The sequence below is a fragment of the Silene latifolia genome, chromosome X (assembly GCF_048544455.1).
Source record: "Silene latifolia isolate original U9 population chromosome X, ASM4854445v1, whole genome shotgun sequence".
Lineage (NCBI taxonomy): Eukaryota > Viridiplantae > Streptophyta > Magnoliopsida > Caryophyllales > Caryophyllaceae > Silene > Silene latifolia.
Window position 1 is genome coordinate 113,880,339 of NC_133537.1, and position 18,330 is coordinate 113,898,668.

At 40.3% G+C, this 18,330-nt stretch overlaps 1 protein-coding gene across 1 annotated transcript; it reads left to right on the forward strand.

Moving 5' to 3' along the window:
* The first annotated feature begins 1,829 nt into the window (after positions 1 to 1,829).
* LOC141618137 (uncharacterized) lies at positions 1,830 to 17,234 on the forward strand. Its single transcript, XM_074435246.1, has 5 exons — positions 1,830 to 2,347; positions 14,738 to 14,912; positions 15,033 to 15,110; positions 15,204 to 16,752; positions 16,801 to 17,234. Exons 1-5 carry the CDS (start codon positions 1,830 to 1,832, stop codon positions 17,232 to 17,234), a joined length of 2,754 nt encoding a protein of 917 aa, XP_074291347.1.
* Positions 17,235 to 18,330: the final 1,096 nt, after the last annotated feature.

Below are 18,330 nucleotides of genomic sequence, written 5' to 3' on the forward strand. Positions count from 1 at the left end.
ACGCTCGGGTTTAGCCACCACAATCCGCCCGGATTCTCTTGAATCCGCTCGAGTTCCATCGCCAGAATCCGCCCGTCCCGACCCTAATCCGCTCGGATTCCTCTACAGCTCGATTTCCTCTTCTCCAAGCTACAAAGAAAGAAGCCTTTCCTTCGGAAAATACCGACTCCTCCCTGCTCAATCTAAAAAGTGTAATTACTAGTTTAGCCCTTAGTTAACCCTAATGCATCCCCCTAATTTCCACTATAAATACCCCATTAGTCTAATTAGAAGAGTATGTTCTTCTTATCAATAATTAGAGTAGTTAATATCAATCAAATCTCTCTTTAGTTTTGTAATCAACAATTAATCAAGGTCTAATACAAGTTTTATTTCCTTAATCTCTCTTTTGTTCATCCTTTATTTTGAGTAATTGAAGATTATTTGGGTTATTATTGGGAGATTGACAACCTCTCAATCAAGCATCAAGTACTTCTTTTATCTTTGCTTTATTATTGGAATCATTAGTAGGTATAATTCTCTTAATCCCTTTTTAATTATTGTTAATTACTTTCATTTATTCATCATGTTTCATTTTGTTGGTATGATTGACAACCTTGCTAGCATGATCAACATGATAATGAGTGAGTAGTCTCTTAGCTAGGGTTAATGGGTGATTAGGGGAAACCAACATGGGGAATAATTCATGCTTAAATTAATATGCTTTCATGTTTTATTTGCTTGCTTGTTTTGATCTCAACTCATGCACATGTTATATTTGATGAAATGCCAAGCCTATGAATCCTTGCATTTACCACCATCTCCTATCTTTTTAATGAGACTTGTAAGACATAACCTAACTCGAGTCTCATTAGACCATGCATGTTGTTGAGTAGGGAAGATTAAGTCGACTTGTAGGTGTTGTACAATCTAATCGATTCGGTTCCGGGACCCAAACTTTCCTAGGATTGTAAGATATAACCCAACTCAATCCATCACAACAATAATTGCTTGCTTATAATTTGAGAACATGTTTGTATGATCAATTCCCATGATTCCCCTATGATCCCATGACACCCTAGTGCTTTTTAATCAATTGTTTACACCCCTTTTAATTCATCTTGCTTGTTTATTTTCATTTCTATTTTAGTTAGTGACCTTCTACATCAACCCAAATTGTGACACCCCTAAGACACCACTAGTTGCAATAGAAATCTCATTTCAATACCCGTCCCTTGGGATCCGACCTTTACTTGCCTAGCTCTTTACTAATTGTAGAGTTTTTTGTGAAGCTATAAATTGTGTTTTGATTCGGACGTGACCCAACGACCACACCTTTAATTGTGAACACGAAACGGACCGATCAACTATGTATAGCGTATAACCACTGCCTATATGTTTAAGCCCTGGCCAGACTCTCGGTGCAATAACTGTACACCGAACGACACTCGGGAACAAGAGTGTATAACCACTGCCTCTGGCTAGTTCCGAACACAGACCAAAATAAATCTCTCATCAACGGGTGGCGTTGGTTCATTCCAATAGTATATAACTGATACTGCCGTCATCTATTCAAACTAGCAAACAAACCAATGCACAGTTTATTGGAATATGTGTCCTCAACAATAGTGCGATCACATGATTTGATTATAAATCTCATAACAAGAATACACAAGGGATGATCCTTCATTTAAAATCAACTGATCAACATTTATCGGTAAATGTTGATCAACAAATGTTGATCACAAGGGAGGATTTGGACAATCTGGCTTCCTCAGTTTTTTCATGTCATTTTCTTGGATAGCTCTGATCAACAAATCACTGTAGAGGTCACTGATATTCACTATGGTATGAAGTTTTGGTTTACTGTGGTTTATGGTTCAAATTCTGATACCGATAGACTATATTTATGGCAGCAACTTACTAGTATCAAGGACATATGTATTGGTGCTTGGTGTGTTGGAGGGGATTTCAACAATATTTTACACTTCAATGAACGTTTGGGGAGTACTGTTCTTTGGAGGGAATTGGTGGATTTTAGGAACTGTGTTGACTATTGTGAGCTACTGGATATAAAAGCTCAAGGTTCCTTCTATACTTGGAACAATAAGCAAGGACCCCATACTAGAGTTTTTTCCAGAATAGATCGTTTTCTTCTCAATCAAGATTGGATGGATCTTCATCCTGATAGTTATGCTTATTTCTTGAATGAGGGGTGTTTTGATCATAATCCCTGTATTTTTTACAGGAGGCCTGGTAATGCTATCAGAAAATCTCATTTTAGATATTTTAATATGTGGGGACAAGCTCCTAACTTCCTTAATATTATTCAATCTGAGTGGCAAAAGGAAGTCAAGGGTGTTAAAATGTATCAGGTTGTGTGCAAGCTAAAATATCTCAAGAACCCTTTGAAATTACTTAATAGTGTGGACAAGGCCCTCGGGAACTGCGTCCGCGGGATCCACACTAGGCATAATCGACTCGAGGTTCTTTCGAATCGAATTAAGACAAATTAGAGTCGCCACCAAGTTTTTTGGGAACTTGGAACCGTTCAAGTCAACTTTACACCTTTCATCGAAAAGCATAAAGCCAATCGACTATGAGTGATTAAAGATAAAGACTTATACCCTATATCACTCGATTTGAATGACTCTCGTAATCCAATGGTATTTAGACGGATCCACAAACCATAGATCTTGAGTAAGGGGTGAGGGTACGTGTTAGGAAGCCCGTAAGGACACCTAACCCCGCCCGTCAATAACGGCCTCTACTAAGTCAAGTGTCGGATTTCAAACAAGGTCATAGCTACTACGATATATGATATGCAAACATCGTTTTCAAAACCCTAACATGTGAAGTTTCTATGTCGATTTAGATGCAACTAAACTAACTTTGTCAAAGTTGTAATTTAGCATGTGGGTTGATTGATCTAACAACATATAAACGAAACAAACAAGGCTTGATGGGAGTGGGGGAGCCGTGGGGATCTACCCTATTACAACCCAGGCAATTCATGCCGACACAACGAGAAATTAAAGATACAACTCGATCTAAATACAATGCTATACGCAAAACCATACACGACACACTACACGGCCAATTCGGCCTAGGGAAACGTGCACAAGGGGGGTGGCCCACGGCTTACATGACTCACGGCCTTGGGTCACTCCTCGTAATGCGTGCTTTCACTTAATCTTATCGAATTAGACATAGGGCCACACACCAAAGCATGCATTAGCATAAATCGGGCCATGTCGCTTTAGACAACATGCGATTTACTACGCTCTTACATGAATTGGAGCACAACCATCTAACCAAACAAGACTAAGGGTTTTTGAAGAAGTTTTGACTCGATAAAAGTAAAACAAACTTGAAAGTTACAACTCGATGGACAAATTATAAATTACAAGCAATGAAACAACAAAGAACAATTGGTACAAAAAAACGAAGCAAGAAGGACAAAGAAATCGTCCACCCTCACGGCCAAACCACGGCCACCCTAGTTCCTAGGTCAAGTTCATTAGTTAGATCAAATGATTGCGAAACGAGTTAGGAAACAAGTTAGAAAACAAGTTAAAAACTACGTTGATTGATCAAGAAAATATCGTGCGAGCGTGCATTCTACATGGCCTAAAGGGGTCGAATTAGGTCACGAAGCTACAAGATTAACTCTACTCATCGAGTGTTAATAGTAAGGTGCTAATCACGCACTCCTATGCTAGCGAGAAATCAAGTGAAAAGAGAGATGCGTTCAATTAGGTTATAGATTTGTTAATCGATTTTTAAAGCTATGTCGATGCACCCTAACATGTCTAATTAGGTTATTTAATCGATCTAAAGTCGTCTAAGTGAATCATATGTTAACAAACAGGGGTCAAACTAACATGCGACGGGTCCTAGGGTAGGTCGAATTGGTCGGAAAAAACGAGGGATCAAAAGCGAGGAACGAAGTTAGAAATCGTTTTATTAATGCCCTACCTTGAACACGAGGATATGTAAATGAGACGGGGTGTACGACCGACCGATGTGGCGGATTTCTTTCCCATCTCAAGTCAACGCGGGTGTTCGTGGTGGTACTTTAACTCATACTCGGACTAAACTAGTTTCATAGTTAACGATATTAAACGATAAAAAAAGATAAACAAAATAAAACGAAACGATAAAAACAAACATAAAAAGAACGAAATAAAAGAGAGAAGAGGAGGATTTGATGCACCCTCAACCTACATGTATCGTTGACACCGTCTTGGGTCGTAATCGATCGTAGATTTTATCTCGAGAGGCCGTCGTCGACGAAGGAACAAAGCAATAACACGTTTTTTTGCAAATCTGGACAGCAACTTTCAAACTGCAATTTCTCACTCATTTCACGGTGAAAATTAGATTTAAAAGATGTTTTAAAAACTAGAAAGAGAGGAGAACAAAGCTCTTAAAACAATCCCTGCTCGTTTTGAATTATTGGGCACGAAAAACGAGCAGAAACAGAACTGGACAGACAGGAAAAGCCGCGAAAACAGAGCGTATGTCACTCTGTTTTTCGAGGGGATTCGTGTACTCTCAAGGGCAATTTGGCTCGTGAATCTTTGTCTAAGATGTAGATGGATGTTGTGTGGTTAATTAGGAACAAGAAACTCGAATTTTGATGGAGGTTTGAGGGTTGAACGAAGGGTTCCAAAGAGGACACACAAACTGATTCTCAGTTTTGTATGTCAGTTTTGTCGACGGTTTTTGAGAGGCAATTAGGGTTTTTTTCTGGAGTTTAAAGCTTGTAAGTGACGGTAGTATGTATGGAGAACTTAGAGGAATGAATGTATGGTGAAGGGTGGGTATTTATAGGGAGTTAAAGTAGGGTTTGATAGGGCAACAAATAGTCGGGCTCGGTTTGCATAGCTGCTGCCCATCAGCTATTTGTGAGGTTTTTAGGGTTTGTATGGGGGGGGGGGTTTCTTAGTGGTTAAGCTAAGGTAATATGGGTAGGATACTAGGGTATGGGTTAGGGTTAATGGGCACGGGTTTTGGTGGTATTTGGAGCGGGTTTTGGGCTCGGGATTTAGCACGCAAAACAGGGGGGGCTGCTTGTTATGCGGGCTGTTTGGGGAGTATTTGGGACGGGATTTGGATGGGTTTTGTGGTGGTCTAGGTGCTGGGTTATTGTGGGTAATGTGGAGCACGGATTGGTGGTGAAGGGTTGCGGGTTCGGACCAAGTTTGAGTCGATTTAGAAAGGCTTTCGACGGGCTATGCAAACACGGGTAGAGGAAAGAAATTGGGCTGTGTTGGGGGGATGTTTGGGACGAGATTTGGGTGTGGATATGGGGGTTCGAACTGGGGTTGGATGGGTAGAGGCCTAGGTTGGTTAATGTACTCGAGATTCGTGCCAACTCGTATAGAAAACGGGCTCAAAAACCGAGCTATAATCGAGCTCCAAAACGTGTGGTTAAAACGAGTTTTCGATTTTCAAATTCGATTTTTCAAATCAAATTAACACATTAAAATCAATGATTTTTCAAATCAAATACACTCATAAAATGATTTTTCAAATCAAATATTTATTTTATTTTCAATAAAATAACTTGAGCCTCAAAATAAAGTAAAATGAATTCACCTTAAAAAAAGCTTTAATTTAAATATCATTTAAATTAAAATACTCCGTCGCCAACGCTCACTCTACATCGTAAAACGAACCCAAATAATGACAATGACAACTAAAGAATACATGTGTCCTATCATCATCGGGTGTTTGTCGGGTTCTCTATAAATTCCAATATCGACGGATACGGGTATCTACAGAGCCCCCACTTTGACTGAGGCTTGGACAAGGCGAAAGTCAAAGTATACCCCAGGTCCCTTTCGACCTGAGGATTCTGCGGGTCGTTTATAGTCCATTAGACTTGCGTATATAAGCTCTTGACCATAAGAAGAGATCATACCCGAAACTTCGTTGGGATTGACTCTTGCTTCGTTGTGTCAAGTTGTCATCGTTGGTCATCGACCCATAAAATTGCATATATGGTGGATTGAGCCTTATCCTTAGGCGCCTACGTATCCGTTTCTGACGGAATCAAACCGCGTCGTAGTTCGGCAATCCGACACATGCCCAAAGTTTATCATCTGCTGGCGTATGTCCAAAATTCATCATCTGCTGACATTTGCCCAAAATTTATCATCTGCTGGCGCTTGTCCGAATGGGACGGGACTTTCCAAGGAGGTTGCCGCCGCTTTCATCATTTGCTTTCAGCTACGGAATTCTTCCATTTCATACTCTTGTATTGAATTGAATTATTGGTGGATGTCATCCTTTACATCCTGATAATGGTCTCGAAGCCAACGGCCGAGCCCCTGCTTTGTAATGGCTGGCTCTAAAGTCGAAGACTTTAGAGCCCCGATTGAAGCATATCCTGCTATATTTGAAACACAAAAACGCACTAGCAATAATCATCACATAAGCACATTTGGATCATCGATCTTAAAATTAGATTATTTGAAAGATTGGGTCATCGACCCGAAAATTGAATTTGAAAATTTTGAATAATTGGGGCATCGACCCGAAGTTTAAATTTGACATCACTTGGTATGTTGGGCCATCGACCCTTCAAGAATTGAGTTTGAAATTTTGAATTTCGAAAGATTGGGGTCATCGACCCGAAAAGATTCCACTACTTGGATCATCTATCCATAATTCGCAAAAAGTTTTTTGGAATTTTGAAATTTTGAAATTGAAATTATGAATTTTTTTTTTGAAATCGAACCTTGATGGGTGAGCATGAAATACGACATCAGACACCCCGTATGACCCGTAAACAACGTAGGCGTAGCCCGCTACCGTAAAACAAAAAAGGAAAATAAAACCGTAAGTGTGCATGGGTTTTAATTCAAATATTGACTTGCTGGGGGTAGAAATGTGAATTGGCCAATCCGGCGCACCCAAAAGATGACAAATGGGAATCACAAGGTTGTCGGACTTGGGACGGAGATATCGTATGGCATAGGCGTGCTCCCGAGGGCACATGAGAATCAAGATCACTTGACATTGACAAGGTGGATTAAAATCACAGAGCAACAACGTTAGCCTCGCCTAGACACTAAACACAGACTGATTTTATGAGAACAGTTGGACATCACACATCACTCTTGTTGGGAACATTCTGCCACTCTTTTCCTCAACTCCTTTCTTTTCAGCGAGTATTCATCATTTCTTGCCACCGCCTTCTGTCTTTTCAGCGGGCTTTTACTATTTTTTGTTCCACGCCTTCTTTCTTTTCAGCGGGTTTTACTATTTTTTCTTCCATGCCTTCTTTCTTTTCAGCGGGTTTTTCATATTTTCTGTTCCCAATACAAACCCACATCTATGTGACTCAGCATCTTTGCCTAAACCATTAGATAAAGCTCATTCTGAGACTCGATACTATTCATCCGAACCTATATCCTCATCCTAGCCTACATCGAGTGCTAAGACTGACTCAAACAAAAGGTGGCTTCATTTGGACTTGGTTAAGACCCGTAAGAAACCGCCAAGATGACAACTTGGATGGTGGGTGGATTGAATCCCTTATTCTGAAGGACTTCCTACGTATTCGCGTGGAGCGAAATCAAATCCGACGTAGTTCGATCTTGGTGCATAAACATGGCATTTTGATTGTGTGTACACACTCAAAGGTTTCGCCTAAGGTATCATGTCGTATCCCATTCTAGCCTGTAAGGTACCGTTGTATCCCGTGTCTAGGGTTGGTACAAAAGGCTTTGATTCTTTGGGATGTGGAGCTTGGTAAAAACAAGTTGGAATGGTTAACCATCATTCTGAAGGTTTGTTTTGTGGTGCTAAGGCCAAGGGCTATGGCTGCTGATGTGGTTGGAATGGGTGTCTCGGGTTTGATGAACCACGAGTGCAAATGGGTTGAAAAATGATGTGGGTTCAAATTTCCATGTCTGGACCCTAAAGGTTGGGTGTAACAGCACAAGTGGAATAATTCTCAAAATTCCCGACTATCCCTTTGTTACTGTCTCTAGAAGGACTTAGAGGGTAAAGAGGTTACTACTTAAGCTTTTGGGCTTCGCCCATTGAACTTCAACTATGGGTACTTGACTTGACTTCTGGCTTCCGTAACTTCGACATTCAACCAAAAAGCATTCCGCAATAACTTCAACATCTTTTTTCTTTTTTTTTCTTTTTCTTTCATCTTTTTTTCATTTTTCATTTTTCATTTCTTTTCATTTTTTCATTCTTTTTCATCTTTTTTTCTTTGAAAATGATCTTCTATTCATTCTCTTAGTCATAAATGGATACACCTTGAAAACTGGGCTTCGCCAACTAATTTGGGTCAGAACGAACAATTCCTTGTTAGAACGGGTTGATATCTTCTCTCTTCGAGATGGGATGATTTTGTTGGAAAAAGGCTTGCCTTTCGTCATCGATATGGAAAACAAGGAGCTAGTCCGGATTCGTCCTAGAATCATCTAAAAGCTTGTCAAAAGCACTGGTTCTGATGGAGGTTTTCTACCGCCAGACATGGAATAGGTAAAGGAATCAAACACGGAATCCTATTGTACCTTACATTTTGAAACGGGACATATTTCTACCCCAGGGATGCCTTTGAGTGTGTTGTGCGTTTTATCATGTTTCGGAATGATTGAGGATTGGAAACAAGACATATTTGGAAACGAAACTGGAACTTTTTATTGGAAAGACAAATCCTTAACAGACTCGATGGAACGATTCCTAGGACACACCCTAGGTCATCGCGGAACAAACGACTCAACTTCAGGAAAAGAAAGTCCTAGACTCGACTCGACTAAAATAAGAAAACAGATCCTGACTCATAATTTCAAATTTGGTCATGAGCTTTCTCTTGTTCAGCTGTCAGCTTAGATGCTCGGCTCTGCTCCTTGATCCCTTTGATGGTCTGCCTCCATCCCGAGGTAGTCCTCTGAGGATCTACGCCAGTGATGAAGGTTGGTGAATCGAATTGTCTTTTATTAACTTCGTTAATGAGAGGAGTACATTCTGGAGCAAGACTCCCGACTTGAATTTCATTCTTCGGGTTTGGCAAGAATTCAAAGCAATCCACAAATATTTTCCCGATAAACACCCCTTTTAAGTGACATGGGCGGATAAGATGGGAATAATCGACATTGTCTTCGACAGAAACAAAGTTGGCGTGATCGCCAAATGGATTGGTGATGTTATTGGGTTTAACAGTTGGGATCGGGAGTGTTCCACTCTCAATCATGTCTTGAAGTTCGTGCTTCAGTCGATAGCACATTTCAGTATCATGGCCTTTCCCTTGATGAAAGGCATAATAGGCATTTGGTTTATACCATTTACCTTGTTGTTCAGTGGGAGGGTCCGGAGTTGGACCAATAGGCTTCAGCTTTCCTGGGGCTATGAGCCTTTGGAGAGCGTATGTATAAGTGCATCCGATATCGGTGAATGCCCTAGGTGTTTGGCGCTGCGACTTCTTCGATTGCCCTTCTAAGAGATTGATGGCTTCATCAATATGGGGTCTTTCGAGGCCTTGTCCTTAGACGATGAGGCCCCTTGGTACCCTTTCGGCTTTTCAGCCTCTGCCCTTATGACATCATCTTCTACCTTTATCCCGATTCTTATCAATTCTTTGAAAGAGCCAAAATTTTGGTATTTCAGAGCATTGCGGTAAATAGGTCGTAGATTCTTTACGAACTTATCTACCATTTCAACTTCGTCAGGCTTCTTGGCTAATTTCACGCTTTCAGCGCGCCATCTTGCAAGGAATTCAGTAAAGCCTTCTTTTTCTTTCTGTGTCATCACCTCCAATGTTCTTATGTTGGTTTGGATCTCGACATTGTCAGCATAGTGCTTACAGAACTCCACCGTAATATCTTCGAAAGTGGGGAAGTTCTTAAGGTCCAGATTGTAGAACCACGCCTTCAGGTGTTCATCCAGAGACTGAGCGAAAATTTCAGAGAGCATGTCAGCAGGTACTCCCTTCAGTGCTAAGTACCCCTTATAGGCCTTAACATGGTGGACTGGATCTTCTGTGCCCTTAAACTTTGGGATATCAGTGAGTACCATGTTTCTAGGCAACTTATTCTGAACTGGGGCATAGGCCCTAGCATTTTCGTAGTGGATGTTCTTCCCCTGGGAGAGTTTCAGACGGTCTTCAATGAATTTGAACCGTTTCTCCAGATCAGTCAGAGGTGGGGTAGATGGAGGGAATCTTCACCCAGCTTAGATTCGATTGCATCCATTCGGGTCATCATGAGGTTCACGGCCTCAGTGAGTTTGTTAACAGCATCTTCCATTGCTTGAAGTCGGGTTTTTGGCAGCCTTTCTACAAGAAAACCCCGAACTGAGTCAATATTCAAATGTAAGAGCCCCTGCACACTTAAGGACACGACACCAACTTGACTCAAGCAAAGACTCGACTTAAGACTGACTAACCAAAAGGTTCGACTCACGGTTGGATTTAGACCTCGATTCATTTTAGACTCGACAAAACGACATGACTCAAGCTGTCATAGCTCGATTCTAAACTGGACTCGGTGTGACTAAACCCGTGATTGGACCAACATAGCCCATAGATTTAAGTGAAACGCCCTAAATGGCCTAGCTTGGACGTTTGTGTGGACTATCCTAGACCAAAAGGTAGACCAACACGACTCGAATCCCAAGAAGTGGGCTTGGGCGACCCAACAAGGTCGTGTTCTAGACACTTGAGACGAGACACGCCTAGCCAAACACGGCCAGGACCCGGACACGACTCGACGCATTTCATGCCTGGTTAAGGTTCGAGAAATATTTTGGATTGAATTTAAAAAACGAATGATCGATTTGAAAATGAGATTTAAAATGGACAGCATGCCGGCTATAAAAGCTCATTTTTGGCCGAAAATTCTGGTCCTACTTGGGCAGCATTCCGCATTTTGAAAATCATGCTATTTTGACAGTAAGTTGTTCAAAAGTTCGGTTTTTAAATCGATACGGAAAGTTTTGAAAAGACTCGGGAAATTCATTTCGCACATTGTCATTCTCATGTTATAAGGATGTATGCTCCTAGACATGTCTAAGTCTCGGCAAGTCTTCTACAAGAAGGTCTATGCCCTCCATCCTTTTTGGGTCTTATAGAGCAAAGACCTTTAGGTAGAGTACCTAGAAGAGCATCCCCACCATCAAGAACCACGACGAGGCGGAGCGGAAGCAAGCAATGTGCGAGTTCCTGGCATAGTGGGACGTCGCCCCCCACGCATCACAAAGAAACGCTGGGACGGCCCGGGAAAGTCCTTAAGGGTTTATGCATGAATCGTAGCACTATGAGTAATGTTTTACTTTCCAATACTTTCTTTTCAAGTTTCACCTCGGAGGAAAAGACCCTAGAAACAAAGTGTAACTACTCCTCTTTTCCCCAGCGGAGTCGCCAAACTGTGGACAACGCCCGCGGGAACTGCGTCCGCGGGATCCACACTAGGCATAATCGACTCGAGGTTCTTTCGAATCGAATTAAGACAAATTAGAGTCGCCACCAAGTTTTTTGGGAACTTGGAACCGTTCAAGTCAACTTTACACCTTTCATCGAAAAGCATAAAGCCAATCGACTACGAGTGATTAAAGATAAAGACTTGTACCCTATATCACTCGATTTGAATGACTCTCGTAATCCAATGGTATTTAGATGGATCCACAAACCATAGATCTTGAGTAAGGGGTGAGGGTACGTGTTAGGAAGCCCGTAAGGACACCTAACCCCGCCCGTCAATAACGGCCTCTACTAAGTCAAGTGTCGGATTTCAAACAAGGTCATAGCTACTACGATATATGATATGCAAACATCGTTTTCAAAACCCTAACATGTGAAGTTTCTATGTCGATTTAGATGCAACTAAACTAACTTTGTCAAAGTTGTAATTTAGCATGTGGGTTGATTGATCTAACAACATATAAACGAAACAAACAAGGCTTGATGGGAGTGGGGGAGCCGTGGGGATCTACCCTATTACAACCCAAGCAATTCATGCCGATACAACGAGAAATTAAAGATACAACTCGATCTAAATACAATGCTATACGCAAAACCATACACGACACACTACACGGCCAATTCGGCCTAGGGAAACGTGCACAAGGGGGGTGGCCCACGGCTTACATGACTCACGGCCTTGGGTCACTCCTCGTAATGCGTGCTTTCACTTAATCTTATCGAATTAGACATAGGGCCACACACCAAAGCATGCATTAGCATAAATCGGGCCATGTCGCTTTAGACAACATGCGATTTACTACGCTCTTACATGAATTGGAGCACAACCATCTAACCAAACAAGACTAAGGTTTTTTGAAGAAGTTTTGACTCGATAAAAGTAAAACAAACTTGAAAGTTACAACTCGATGGACAAATTATAAATTACAAGCAATGAAACAACAAAGAACAATTGGTACAAAAAAACGAAGCAAGAAGGACAAAGAAATCGTCCACCCTCACGGCCAAACCATGGCCACCCTAGTTCCGAGGTCAAGTTCATTAGTTAGATCAAATGATTGCGAAACGAGTTAGGAAACGAGTTAGAAAACAAGTTAAAAACGACGTTGATCGATCAAGAAAATATCGTGCGAGCGTGCATTCTACATGGCCTAAAGGGGTCGAATTAGGTCACGAAGCTACAAGATTAACGCTACTCATCGAGTGTTAATAGGAAGGTGCTAATCACGCACTCCTATGCTAGCGAGAAATCAAGTGAAAAGAGAGATGCGTTCAATTAGGTTATAGATTTGTTAATTTTAAAGCTATGTCGATGCACCCTAACATGTCTAATTAGGTTATTTAATCGATCTAAAGTCGTCTAAGTGAATCATATGTTAACAAACAGGGGTCAAACTAACATGCGACGGGTCCTAGGGTAGGTGGAATTGGTCGGAACAAACAAGGGATCAAAAGCGAGGAACGAAGTTAGAAATCGTTTTATTAATGCCCTACCTTGAACACGAGGATATGTAAATGAGACGGGGTGTACGACCGACCGATGTGGTAGATTTCTTTCCCATCTCAAGTCAACGCGGGTGTTCATGGTGGTACTTTAACTCATACTCGGACTAAACTAGTTTCATAGTTAACGATATCAAACGATAAAAAAAGATAAACAAAATAAAACGAAACGATAAAAACAAACATAAAAAGAACGAAATAAAAGAGAGAAGAGGAGGATTTGATGCACCCTCAACCTACATGTATCGTTGACACCGTCTTGGGTCGTAATCGATCATAGATTTTATCTCGAGAGGCCGTCGTCGACGAAGGAACAAAGCAATAACACGTTTTTTTGCAAATCTGGACAGCAACTTTCAAACTGCAATTTCTCACTCGTTTCACGGTAAAAATTAGATTTAAAAGATGTTTTGAAAACTAGAAAGAGAGGAGAACAAAGCTCTTAAAACAATCCCTGCTCGTTTTGAATTATTGGGCACGAAAAACGAGCACAAACAGAACTGGACAGACAGACGGAAGCCGCAAAACAGAGTGTATGTCACTCTGTTTTTCGAGGGGATTCGTGTACTCTCAAGGGCAATTTGGCTCGTGAATCTTTGTCTAAGATGTATATGGATATTGTGTGGTTAATTAGGAACAAGAAACTCGAATTTTGATGGAGGTTTGAGGGTTGAACGAAGGGTTCAAAAGAGGACACACAAACTGATTCTCAGTTTTGTATGTTTGTTTTGTCGACGGTTTTTGAGAGGCAATTAGGGTTTTTTTCTGGAGTTTAAAGCTTGTAAGTGACGGTAGTATGTATGGAGAATTTAGAGGAATGAATGTATGGTGAAGGGTGGGTATTTATAGGGAGTTAAAGTAGGGTTTGATAGGGCAACAAGTAGTCGGGCTCGGTTTGCATAGCTGCTGCCCATCAGCTATTTGTGAGGTTTTTAGGGTTTGTATGGGGGGGTTTTCTTGGTGGTTAAGCTAAGGTAATATGGGTAGGATACTAGGGTATGGGTTAGGGTTAATGGGCACGGGTTTTGGTGGTATTTGAAGCGGGTTTTAGGCTCGGGATTTAGCACGCAAAACAGGGGGGGGGGCTGCTTGTTATGCGGGCTGTTTGGGGAGTATTTGGGATGGGATTTGGATGGGTTTTGTGGTGGTCTAGGTGCTGGGTTATTGTGGGTAATGTGGAGCACGTATTGGTGGTGATGGGTTGCGGGTTTGGACCAAGTTTGAGTCGGTTTAGAAAGGCTTTCGACGGGCTATGCAAACACGGGTAGAGGAAAGAAATTGGGCTGTGTTGGGGGGATGTTTGGGACGAGATTTGGGTGTGGATATGGGGGTTCGAACTGGGGTTGGATGGGTAGAGGCCTAGGTTGGTTAATGTACTCGAGATTCGTGCCAACTCGTAAAGAAAACGGGCTGAAAAACCGAGCTATAATCGAGCTCCAAAACGTGTGGTTAAAACGAGTTTTCGATTTTCAAATTCGATTTTTCAAATCAAATTAACACATTAAAATCAATGATTTTTCAAATCAAATACACTCATAAAATGATTTTTCAAATCAAATATTTATTTTATTTTCAATAAAATAACTTGAGCCTCAAAATAAAGTAAAATGAATTCACCTTAAAAAAAGCTTTAATTTAAATATCATTTAAATTAAAATACTCTGTCGCCAACGCTCACTCTACATCGTAAAACGAACCCAAATAATGACAATGACAACTAAAGAATACATGTGTCCTATCATCATCGGGTGTTTGTCGGGTTCTCTATAAATTCCAATATCGACGGATACGGGTATCTACAAATAGGCAGAAATTTTCTGATATTGAGAAAGCTGCTGAGTTGGCTAAATTCCTCCTAGACAAGATTCAGACTGAAATGCATCTCCATCCTCATGATACTTCCATCAGAGAACAGGAACAAGCTGCTTCCCAGAATTATTTCCATCTTCATAAAGCTCAGTTGAGCTATTTGAAGCAGAAGGTGAAAGTGGAGTGACTCAAAGAGGGTGATGAGAATACAGCCTTTTTCCATAGACATATTAAAGCTAGGCACGTTCACAATAAAGTTCTCAGTATTAAGGATATCCATGGATCCCTTCAGACTGAACCTTATCAGATTGAAGCTGCCTTTCTTGAGTATTACAATGACTTACTGGGGACTAGTAAAGAGACTGTTTCTGTACATTACCCTACTGTCAGAACAGGAAGTCTTATTTCTAGTCATCATTTACCTCTTTTGCCGAAACCTGTCACTCATGATGAAATTAATTAGTGCATTTTCTCTATTCCTTCCTCTAAAGCACCAGGACCTGATGGTTTTTCCAGACAATTTTTTAAAGACTCTTGGTCTATTATAAGAACTGAGGTTTATGAGGCTATAGTGGACTTCTTTCATACTGGTAAGCTTCTCAAACAACTGAATGCTACTCTGGTTACCCTCATACCTAAGGTGGACAACCCAACTAGTGTACTTGAGTTTAGGCCCATAGCATGTTGTAACCTTATCTACAAATGCATTTCTAAACTTTTGTGTACTAGGTTGGGTGAGGTGCTTCCTGACATAGTGAATCCTAATCAAGGTGGGTTTATCAAAGGGAGAAATATTGTGGAAAATGTGTTAATTTGTCAAGATCTGATTAGGCTTTATAATAGAAAATCTGCCTCTCCCAGGTGTTTGATCAAAATTGACCTCAGAAAAGCGTATGACACTATTGAATGGAATTTTTTGCATCACATGTTAACTGCCCTGCAATTCCCTAAGGTGTTCATTGATAAAATTATGGTGTATGTTATTTCCACTACTTATTCTTTGGCTTTAAATGGTAATTCCTTTTGTTTTTTTCATGGTAAAAGAGGACTTGGACAAGGAGACCCTCTGTCCCCTCTTCTTTTCACTTTATGTATGGAATATCTATCAAGAATCCTGAATGTGGTGGGTGGTCAAGATGATTTTAGGTTTCACCCTCTTTGTGGCCCCATGAAACTGAACCATCTCCTTTTTGCTGATGACTTGTTGCTCTTCTCCAAGGGGAATACTGCCTCAATTATGTGGATGCTAAGTGCCTTCTCTACTTTCTCTGATGCTAGTGGTCTTTGCCTTAATAGAGATAAATCAGATATTTACTTTAATGGAGTTTCAGGGGATGTGATAGCTGAGATTATGCAGGTATCTGGTTTTAGGAAAGGAACTTTGCCTTTCGGATACTTAGGAGTTCCTATTTCATCCAAAAAGCTGTCCAAAAATGATTGTATGCAGCTGGTGGATATGATTACTATGAGAATCAGAGCTTGGGGTGCCAGGCAGCTATCTTATTCTGGTAGGCTTGCTCTTATCAACTCTATGCTCACTAGTCTTCATTCTTACTGGGCTAGCATTTTCCTTATCCCCAATGGTATTATGAAGAAAATAGATAATATATGTAGGAATTTCCTTTGGTGTGGAAAACATTCTTACCTAAGATCTCCTAATGTTCACTGGGATAAATGTTGCAGTCCTAAAGCTGAGGGAGGACTGGGCATTAGAGCCTCTAAACTTTGGAACAAAGCTTTATTGGGTAAGTATATTTGGTGGCTTGCTAACAAAAAAGACCACTTATGGGTTCGATGGATCAATCATATTTATATGAAGGGTATTCACTGGTCCAACTACAATCCTCCAAATGATTGCAGCTGGGCCTGGAAGAAGATTGCACACACTATGTCCACTTTCAAGCAAGCCTATACAAATGACTGTTGGTTAGCATCAGACAAAGCATACACTGTTGCTGATGGCTCCCAATGGCTGTGTCTTGTGAATCCTCAGGTTCCTTGGCACCATGTTTGTTAGAGCTCCCTTAATGTCCCTAAATGGTGCTTCATCGTTTGGGCAGTCCAACTCCAGAGACTTCTTACCAAAGATCGTATGCATCGTATGGGTTTTGGCCATGATTCTATTTGTTACCTTTGTGATGGAGCTGATGAGAATCATAATCATCTGTTCTATCAGTGTCCTTTCAGTATACGCTGTGTTGATCTGCTACAACACCAGCTTGGAGTGCAGTTCCCAGTTTTTGATCTCTGTAACTGGAATGCTCGTGAGGGGAGATGGAGTCAGCTACAAAGAAGGATTATCAGGGCTTGTCATGTGGGTCTTATTTACGCTATTTGGAGAGCAAGGAACAAAGCACGTCTGGATCATTTTGTCAGCCGGCCTAAGTGGGTTGTTTATCAAGTTATTAAGGAAGTGACTGCCAGCTTTTGGGCAAGGAATACTAGTGTACTCACTACTCGAGATGTTGATTGGCTCAAGAAGATTAGTACCTAGGTTTTCTTTGCTCTTTGCTTTTAAATTGTACATTGGAATGCCTCATATTATAAGAACACTCATGATGTAATTATGTTTTGATATCAATATACTTACCTTTTACCAAAAAAAAAACATTTATCGGTAACGGTTGGTTGACTGGAGTTTGACGTTACTGTCATTTGATGGTGGTGTTCAGTTGATCCCTTTAAGTCACACCTATATGATGAAGCCCAAACATAAATATTAATTAATTGTATATTGATACAGATTAATTAATCCCCATAATATATTATGTGAGTTAATTATATCTTATTTTAATTGGATTAAATAAGATTTGATTTAGTAGTTAAAAGGTTAATTCACTATATTAATTGAGTTGTTGCATTAGTTTTGAGGTAGAGGTAATTGGTTATTTAAAGTTACAAAGAGTTGTAATTTTAACTAACTAGCAATTGTAGGACCCATTATATATTGATATAATAGTAATATACTACTCAAAAGTGGAGTGTGAATTATATTATTAATTGTAATATTTAATTGTTAAATGATTACATTAATAAATAATTATGTAAGATAGTTGAACATATGACTTATAAGCATTTGTGGGACCAATAACAAAATGCAAAAATGGACCTAAAAAGCTCCATATAGCCGGCCAAAGAAGAGCAAAAGATGCTCATTTTTGTCTTGTTCATTTGTGTTGGAATAGAGTGTGATTGTGACACTTCTATGACACATCTTACATAATTATTTCCTACACTCTACCTTATCAAACAAGAGAATAAAACAAGAACAAAAGATTCTCTTTTGTTTCTCTTGTTGGCCGGCCATAATGGTCTTTAAATAGACCATTGTGTGTCTTTTTTTTGAGTTAGTTGATCTTTTGGCTCAATTACTAGCTTATTTCTCCATCTCTTCACACATGCAAACTCAGAAATACAACTCACATAATTCATCATAATTTACTAGTAGTAGTAATTGATTTTAATAAGGTAGTAATTTATATTAAGGGTTTACTACTATTATTATCTAGTTAATAATCTTAGTAGTATTTGGGTTTACATCTTGGGTGCAACTTATTGGAGTGTCTTCTATACTTGGAGTCTTAGGAGGA

What these genes read in the sequence shown, in the direction of transcription:
- LOC141618137 (XM_074435246.1), top strand. Translation starts at nt 1,830, where the DNA reads ATGAAGTTTTGGTTTACTGTGGTTTATGGTTCAAATTCTGATACCGAT. An exon ending in GAAGTCAAGGGTGTTAAAAT is followed by an intron (nt 2,348 to 14,737) that starts GTATCAGGTTGT and finishes ATCTACAAATAG; the next exon opens with GCAGAAATTTTCTGATATTG. An exon ending in GGTTCCTTGGCACCATGTTT is followed by an intron (nt 16,753 to 16,800) that starts GTTAGAGCTCCC and finishes TCGTTTGGGCAG; the next exon opens with TCCAACTCCAGAGACTTCTT.